Raw genomic sequence first — 9,064 nt, 5'->3', positions numbered from 1 at the left:
AACCTGAAGGGACTCGTTTCCCCACATCCAGGGTTGAGAAATTGAGGCTGGCACACATTAGGGGGGACGTGTCCCTGGAGTTCTTGGAAGGAGGAAGAGATTTAACTGGTTTTCAACATTGTGCTTTACATTATCTTATAGCATCATTAGAATTCTAGCAATTTGTGACACTGTCCTGAACACATTGTTCCTGGGTACTGTCAAAGTGCTTCTTGCAATCTTCTATAAATTCCTCCAACTTTCTGCATCAGTTCCTTGCTTGGCCCAGAACTCCTTCCTGGTTCTTCAGCTTTCTAGAATGATGAAGACACTCCTGATCTCCTGCCTCCTCTTGATCCTTCTGAATCCAGGTGAGCAGAACCACAGCTGCTGTGCTGTTCATCATGTTTCCAGGAAGGAATTAAGCGGGGGGTCAGCCATTAAAGCAGGAGAAGAAAGGAACAAGGAGTTGTGGTTCCTTTGAAAGGGAGAGGAATAAAGCACAAGGCCAAACTACAAGGGATCCTCCATGATAGATTTTTCTTCTTCCCAATGTTCAATTTTTATTTAACCAAATGCGTACAGAGAGGTGTGGTATTCCCAAGTACATTGGGGGAGCAAGAGAGGCAGTAGCTCACTCTTCGATAAACCAGAATACTAGCTTATATTTAAAGCAAAGAGTAAGTTTCTTGCATTTGTAAAAACTTATGCTAGGAGACAATGTATATGATAGGAGACAATCTCATATTTTGGAGCAGAATTATCCTGCCCAAATTCAATGTTTTAGTTTGCTGGTGTTACACTCCACCCCAATCTCTGAGTGGAGTCAGGTTTTAGGGGTACCAGATGCACTTATCAGAGTCTTTACTATGTTTGCTGGAGCTGATGGGAGTTATAGTACAACAACTTCAGGAGGGTTAAAGGTTTCCCAACACCTTCTCTACTGGTCCTCTCCCTCAGCCTGCTGGAGCCATCATGGACAATCATACTCTGGTCTATGCAAGGCCCACCCCCATTCACAGAGTTTAAGAACTACAGAGGGAATATATATAGAAAGCATTACATAGATGAACAATGGCCCATCTAGTCCAGCATCTTGTTCTTGCCATGGGTCCTATGGGAAGCCTAAAAGCAGGATCTGAGTGCAATAGATCCCTTTCTGCAGTTTCCGGTAACTAGTATTCAGATGAATAGTGCCTCCAATGTTGGAGAAAGAATATATCAATTGAGGATCTTAGCCATTAATTTATCTATTCCGCTTTTGAAGCTATCCAAGTTGGTGGCCTTTGCTGCCTCTCGTAAGATGGGGTTTGTAGCAGAAAGTGTTGTGTTTCTGTACCTTGACACAGACCTATTCCCCCTACATAGTTGCTAAAGATTTGTAAACCCATTACTCCCTGTCTGCAGTGGCATCTCTGATATGTGAGTCTTGTTGGAACAGTGAAGGACTAGATTGCCGTCGCCAGACTGAGGTGTGTGATGAGTCCAGTGACCAGTCCTGCATGACTGTTGTTGGGGTTGGCAGAATGCGTAAGTGAGAACTTTCAACCTTTTTGACCACTAAAACGTAAAGCCCTAGGCTCACTTTCTAAGGCCATATCTTAGCCACAAGCCACGGAACATGACTTTTCATAAAAAGTTGTTCTAAGTTCTGCATTGCCTGTAGGAGCAGGGAAGAAATTCGTATTTAAAGGTGTGTTTACTCAATTGGCAGAGCAAAACAAAGCCATCCTTCAGAATCTGCCCTTCTTCCATTTTTGCAATTCACTTGTCCAGCCATGTAATCAGTAGACAAATGCACATACTAGGGTAAAATGTGCATATAAGAACCTACAACAAAATCAAGCAACAGCCACATAATTGATATAAAAATCACAAGCCAAACAATATCCCAACTCAAGGGTCCGTCCAGCATCCTCAGCTTTTGTAGTTGGAGTCAGTCTGTCGGTTCCCATCTCCCAGGCCAAGTGAAAAATGACCTGCAAGGCAGAGAGCTAGTTTGCCAGGATTCACGGCCAAGATGGTCAACAAACTTCCTGCCCCCCCCCATGGGAGAAACCATGACTGCTTAAATCAGTATGACCCTGCAGATAGGGCCTAAGAGTGAAAATAACATTCACACTAAATGTTGATGGGGGTGGGGGTGGGGAGTTGGAAACTGATATGAAAATGTGGAGAAATGAACTTAAAATAAGAAACCAAGAGAAACTGACACTGACATATTGCCCCTTCCTAATTGCCTGCGGTACATGCTCCCTTTATGAGCTCCACCATCGACTCTCATTGGTCCAGTTACGTGGGCAGCAACAAAACTTATTTCATTGATGAATTGCTTCCCATGAAGCCTTCTGAATTGATCCCATTCAGTAAGGAGAAGGGTGGTAGAAACCCCTGGAGGGCCAAATGTTCTCCATTCCTGACTCACATTCAACAATTAGATAAAACTGGAGATCTCTCTTTCCGCTCCAAGCAGGGCCTGCTCAACACAATTGGATACCTGAGGAAAACCATGAAATGTTCCTCACCCCGCAGACCGGGAAGAAAGGATGACTGAAGATTAGGCCTGGGTGATTTATTGACATGTTGCCCCAGGACCAGTACAGTGGTGCCTCGCAAGACGAAAAGAATCCGTTCCGCGAGTCTTTTCGTCTTGTGGTTTTTTCGTCTTGCGAAGCAAGCCCATTGGCGGATTAGCGCTATTAGCGCTATTGACAGTTTAAGGGCTAAAAATGGCTTTTTAAGGCTTAAGGGATTAGCGGTTTTGCTGCTAAAATGCTTTTAGCAGCTTAGCGCTTCAGAAAAAGGGGTTTTGGAGTGAAAAAAAACCCTCAATTTTTTTCGTCAATTTTCGTCTTGCGAAGCAAGCCCATAGGGAAATTCATCTTGCGAAGCGCCTCTGCAAACGGAAAACCCTTTCGTCTTGCGGGTTTTCCATCTTGCGAGGCATTCGTCTTGCGGGGCACCACTGTATAAGGGGCAGACCATGATGAAAGCTTCACTCAGCAGTAAATCGGTGGGGAAAACCCCGCCGATCCTGAGTCCCTCTGACTCCAGCACCCAGCACGCTGAGGAAAAAACAAAACAAGCTGCAGCCGGGAGCTGAAGGCAGAGGGATTCAGGAGGGGTGGCAGTTTCATCAATGACATATCACTGAGTGAAATCATCATCATGGTCTGTCCCTCATACCATCAGGGGGAGAAACAAGCTGCATGACAAGGCTTATAAAACTTGTTCATCCCTCCTTCCCTCCTTAAACTGCTTGGGTTAAGAGCACACCGCTGCCCTCACCTCAGCCAAACAGTTTTGCAGAAACCCCAGCCCACCACTGGCTCACACTGCTCCCCCTCCCCAGCTGCAAGAACCATGACCCCGTTCCTGCTTGCACATGAGTAGGAGAGGTATCCCAACTGTTCACCTGGTGTACTATGGGCTCCATCACCCTTTCCCATTGAGGGGGGCATGGCTGCCCACTGCTCAGTGTAGAAGCTTGAAGGAGCCCCCATCTTACACGAGCCAGTGGTGAGGTGCACGCTCTGGGTGGAGGTCGTCTTGGCTGTCATCTTGGCTGCCACCTGGCTGCCTTTTTTACTACAGTTGGAAAGACGGAGGCCACCCTCCCGGTCGAAGACAGCCAGGCAGCGCGGGCAGCCATGCTCTGCAAGCGAAGATAGAGTGAGGCGAAGATTGAGTGAGTTTGAATCCTGTGCCTTGTGGATTTCACTTGGGAGGGTGGGCTGCATCTTTCCTCCTGGAGAGAATGACCACCACTCGAGAAAAGAGGATGTGCCTCCATGGACACCAGCGAAGGTGGAGGGAGCCTCAGAAAGGAGCTCCGAGGGCCCTGCCACGAATGACAGGGACATTGGGTGGCTCAAATGGGGGAGAGGTGTTGACGAAGAGGTGGCAGATCTTGCCTTCAAGTTACACACCACAGCTTCAAAGGCAGCAACATCAGACAATTCTTTACTTGGCGGTCAGATCTGCTGCCCCTGTGGATCCTGCCACATAAGGTGATAATCAAAGCTTTCCTCATGAGTGGGCCAGCCCTGTCTCCAGGTCTAGTTATTTCATTCCTATTCTTTTTTACTAGTTTACACGATCCCAATGGTTCTCAAGTCCTGCATCAAGACCGAGTTGTGTGATGCAAACTATTCCAGTGGCTCCCTTATGCAATCAATATACATCTACAGCAAGATGTCCTGCTGCAAGACAGATATGTGCAACAGCGGACGTCCCGAAGGTAAGTATCATCATCAGGAAAGATGGTTTCACAAAACTCAAGCAATGAGAGAGGTCAAAGAAAGACAAACAAGTTTTTGGCAGTATCCTGATGTCAGGGACTGGCTAGACAAGGACGAATGGTGGCAGCCAGTCGCTTCAGGAGGTGCCTGAGGGTGGCACTAGGAAAGAAGATTTCAAACCTGATTCAGACTGGTGGGACAGGGAGGAGCCACCGACAGAGGGAACCAGCAGGGAAACATTGGAGCCATAGTATGGGGGTGGCGGGAAATAATACAACAAAACCCAAAATCCCAATAAGATTACAAGAACAACATGCAGCTTTCATTAGCAAAAATTACAAGGGAGCGTCACAGTTTTACCTTAGTCCTAGAAACACCCCTCCCATAATGTTACTCACTCTTCCTCTCCTGTAGAAGCTTCTGGTATTTACATCCTATGCTTTCCTCCAAAACACTTGAGCTCCCGCTCACCATTTTAGCCTCAAAATATCCAGTAAAATAGGTTACGCTGAGACATGGTTCCGGCCCCAGGCCACTCAGCAAGTGTCATGGCTACAGTGGAATTTGAACCCTGGTCTCCTAGATTCTAGTCCAACCCTCTAACCGCTACACCTCACTGGCTCATTGGTTTCCCAGTTCTCTAGCCCCCAAACCTAGACCAACCCACTTTCTTTGATGCATTTGCATTTGTAGAGATATTTTGAGTGGGACAGGCCCCTGTCCTTCTTGAGGGAATTGATTTCTTTTAGGTTTGCATCCAGAGAATTAATATCTTCAGGTAAAAGCAAATGCTAATATAGATCTATTAGATGCAATGGGCTCCTGTGCCACTTAATTACTAAAGCTATAGAGGAACACTATCTACACAAAGGAGAGAACAACCAGGTGGTGCAAAAATGAGCACTCACACTTTACACTGCGGGTGCCCTTTGTGGGATCGTGCGTGGTGCTACAGTTCCCAGGGAGCTTACTGGCAAACAGGGGCTGGCTTGTCTCTCAGTGTTAATTTCTGGAGGTTCACACCCAGCTTCAGTAATCAAGTTTCTTGCTGGGAGGTGGAGCCAGGCCCATTTATAAATAGGGGCTGGAGCTGACAATAGCCAGGCAGTCGAATCCGGAGATTCACCCTCCCTACCCTCCCTTTGTTTAATGTTTCTTGTTTGCAGGTTAACTTTTTCTTCCTGTTTAGTAGGTGCTACTACTGTCTTTGAGGGACACGGGTGGCGCTGTGGGTTAAAGCCTCAGCGCCTAGGGCTTACCGATCGAAAGGTCGGCGGTTCGAATCCCCGTGGCGGGGTGCGCTCCCGTTGTTCGGTCCCAGCGCCTGCCAACCTAGCAGTTCGAAAGCACTCTCGGGTGCAAGTAGATAAATAGGGACCGCTTACTAGCGGGAAGGTAAACGGCGTTTCCGTGTGTGGCTCTGGCTCGCCAGAGCAGTGATGTCACCCTGGCCACGTGACCCGGAAGTGTCTTCGGACAGCGCTGGCCCTTGGCCTCTTTGAGTGAGATGGGCGCACAACCCTAGAGTCTGTCAAGACTGGCCCGTACGGGCAGGGGTACCTTTACCTTTTTACTACTGTCTTTGACTGGTTGCTGTTGAAGGACTGGGAAGAAATTTTCTTGCATTGGCAGGTTTTGTCTTCCCCATAGCAACTTGTCACAATGGTTATGGCCTTGGGTGGAATTCTTTAGTCCTTTCTTCCCTGTAATGGGGGGGGGGGCATAAAGGGGTGGCTCACCCCCCTGTGGTGGCGATTCCAGGTTCCCTCTTAAAGGGGTTATATATATGGGTCTCACTGGCCATACACTGAAAGGTTGTCAGTGAACTACCCTGTGTGGGGGGATATGGGCTTGGCTGCCTGCTACACTTATGTCTTGCAGAGTACTCCCCTATCCCATTTACTCTGATGAGCCCCAGTTCCCCCCGGTTGGGGGGCCGGGAGGGATACACGCCCAAGACCTAAGCCAAGGTCTTCCTACATAAAATTGTGGCCTAATTTTAATTCCATATAACGTTGTCAGATATCCTGCTTTTTACATCTTACCTTTTCCTCCAAAGTGCTGGAGGTGGCATGTCTGTCTCTCCTGCTCACCATTTTAGCCTCAAACACCCGTGTGAAATAAATCAGACTAAGGGGCAGTGTCTGGCCCCAGGTCACCCAGCAAGTGTCGTGGCTCAAGTACAGATTTGAACTCTAGTCTCCTCCTACCCTTGTTCTTGATGGAGATGTTCACTCACTCCTCCTTCCTTGGTGGGAGGAGGCACCATTTTGTGGTTCACCTTACCATTTTCCCCACCCTGGTGTATGCTTTTATTGAAAGCACTATAGCAACACTAGGACAAAGAATTATGTGAGAGGTAGTTTATTAAGGGTGCTGAGAATTTATAGGAAAACCCCTATCCCCATCACAGAGTAATGGATTAGCAATCAAACCCCACACAATAGCTCTTATTACCTACTATCTTTATTGAAATCATTATTATCTTTATGAAATCATTATTTTACCTAGAACTAAGCACATCTTTTTCCAGAAGAGACTTTTTAAAGGATAAAACTGCTGAGAGCTTTCTTTCTCTTTCTCTTTCTCGCTCTAAGAAAGAGGGCCAATTTGTAGAATTTTATCATCATTTGTGTGCAGCTGTGGCTACCATTTTGTCTCTCAGAATGCCCCCCAGTGGTGCTCAGTGCTAAGCCCAATTGCTTAAAATGGTATCCCTGTGCTTGAAATGTATGCTGTGAATGTGGCCCTAGTCAAAATCTCTTGCCCCATGCCTTAATGTAGCCTTGGATGAATGGAGCATGGCTGAAGCACTCTGCTTGGAGAAGTGCTGGAAAGTGGTACACATCCCTCTTTGAAGGAGGAGAACAATTACTGCCCCTTACATGCAGCAAGTTGTGGTTTGCATCTGCAAAAGAAATACATTGACCCCCATCTTGGGGTGGTGTGGTGATTGTTTTACAGTTCCTGAGCATGAGAAGAGGAAGGACAATGGGCTGAAGTGCCCGGCTTGCTTCGAATCCCACACAGTCGTGTGCGATTACATCAGTACCGTCAACTGTAGAAATGAGGAGGATCAATGCTTCAACTTTGGGCTTCATTTTACTTTCGGTGAGCCTTGTATGATGGAGTGCAGTTGGGGCCCATCCATACTATGCATTTAAAGCAGTATCACACCACTTTTAGCAGTCATGGCTTCCTCTAAAAGATGCTAGGGTACTTAGTTTATTAAGGGTTCTGAAGTTTATTAAGAGACCCATGTTATGTACTGAGCTTAGATCCTAGAACAATAGGCAAGTAGGATCCTAGATGGCAGCACCCTGATTGGTCTGCAGCAGCAGCCCAATCAGGCTCCAGGAGGGGAGTTGAATCAGCCAATCACACAGGACCCATTGTGTAAATAATGTATATATAGCCACTCCCTGTTCATCATGAGCTGATATAAAGAGCATGAAATAAACACTCAACTCCGAGTATATTTCAGGTTTTATCTGCTTTTATTGCTAATGTAAATATTTCTTGTAAACCCCTAGCAGTTTTTACTGCAATCAAGCAATATATAGATTTTGTTAAATAAAAATACATCTTAAAATTTGTACTTTCATTTGGAAGAGGAGGAAGGATGGAGACCCACAGGCCCAAGATCCAAGGGCATCCCTCTAAGCCTCTCTTTCTCTGGCCCTTTGGATCCTCCTTAGCCACACCTCCTCTCCCTAGGCCACACCCCCACTTCATACCCTACCTGTATGCTATGGCCTGGCTGGGTTGTTGCCCCTGAACTCTTGGTTATCTGGAGGGAGGACAAAGAGGAGGATTTGAATGTATCTAGAAAATAGCCTGCCGTGTAAAGGTGAATTTTACATATGTTTCCATTGGCATGTGCACCTCCCAGAAGGTCAAAAAAGGCTCTTGGTCTGAAAAAAAGTTGCCCACCCTTCTGTTTGAGGGAGAGGGTTTTGGATTCCAAAAGCAAATGTGTGTTTTTTTTCCTAACAGGGGGAGCTGACGTATTGGGCGCTCTCCGAGGCTGTGCAACAGCTTCTTTCTGTAACCGGACTGATTGGTTGTTTGAATTACTTTTGGAAAGAGTAAGCATTGCGGTCATTCATGCAGAGTGCACCAAAGCAATGGAGGACGATGCCAATGAGCTTGTAGCTGAGGGAAGGCAAACCTCCACAGCCCAGAAGAACCCATCATTTATGGAAATTGGCGGCCTAGTGGTTGAAGAGGGGAGGTCTCAGCCTGAGGACTCCCAGGCTTTCTTTCCAGAAGTCTAGAAGCTCCTCCTCAAAGACAGGCTGTATCTGACTTTCATGTGCAAATGAAGTCATTGAATCATGTCCAAAATAAATATATATGGCAAATAATGTGTGTTCTATTATTTATTCAAATGCATCCTTTGTTGGAAAAAATAATAGTGCTTGGAGATAGGAGATATATCCAGGAGTGAAATCCCTAGCCAGATTTCCATGTCAAATTTTAATCAATAATGTGTCAACTTTGGGCTCCTTTGTTGTCAGGGATGGTGCATCCCATTTTGCCACTTGAGGTGAAATGGGGAATGGCACAGCAGCCGTGCTGTGTAACTCACACGAAAGCATCCCTTCCCTAGGTTGCGTGGCAACAGCACAAACTGGCATGGCGGCAGCAAGTTCTGGTTAGATTTCATGAGATTTTGGTGAGAGCTTGCTGGAAAATGGTGCTGATGCCAGTGCCATTTTTCTGCCGCCCCTGGGGCAGGTGGGACACCACTTATTGTGAGAAAGACATCAATAAACTGGATTGTGTATAGTAAAGGGGACTGCACAACCTTAAAAAAATACAGAGAAGAAACATTTAGAATG

The 9,064-nt window shown here is 46.5% G+C and overlaps 1 protein-coding gene across 1 annotated transcript; it reads left to right on the top strand.

Moving 5' to 3' along the window:
• The first annotated feature begins 254 nt into the window (after positions 1 to 254).
• LOC310684642 (phospholipase A2 inhibitor gamma subunit B-like) lies at positions 255 to 8,568 on the top strand. Its single transcript, XM_083456062.1, has 5 exons — positions 255 to 350; positions 1,387 to 1,509; positions 4,070 to 4,219; positions 7,185 to 7,331; positions 8,217 to 8,568. Exons 1-5 carry the CDS (start codon positions 299 to 301, stop codon positions 8,495 to 8,497), a joined length of 753 nt encoding a protein of 250 aa, XP_083312188.1. The 5' UTR covers positions 255 to 298; the 3' UTR covers positions 8,498 to 8,568.
• The last annotated feature ends 496 nt before the right edge of the window (positions 8,569 to 9,064 follow it).

Source organism: Podarcis tiliguerta (genome assembly GCF_965153285.1).
Source record: "Podarcis tiliguerta genome assembly, chromosome: 8".
Taxonomy (NCBI): Eukaryota; Metazoa; Chordata; class Lepidosauria; order Squamata; family Lacertidae; genus Podarcis; species Podarcis tiliguerta.
Note: the sequence above shows the minus strand (reverse complement) of the source record. Positions and strands in the feature narration are given on the sequence as shown.

Coding starts and splice junctions, on each gene's coding strand:
- LOC310684642 (XM_083456062.1), top strand. CDS start 299: ATGATGAAGACACTCCTGATCTCCTGCCTCCTCTTGATCCTTCTGAAT. Junction 351..1,386: donor CTTGATCCTTCTGAATCCAG/GTGAGCAGAACC, acceptor CCCTGTCTGCAG/TGGCATCTCTGATATGTGAG. Junction 7,332..8,216: donor TGGGCTTCATTTTACTTTCG/GTGAGCCTTGTA, acceptor TTTTCCTAACAG/GGGGAGCTGACGTATTGGGC.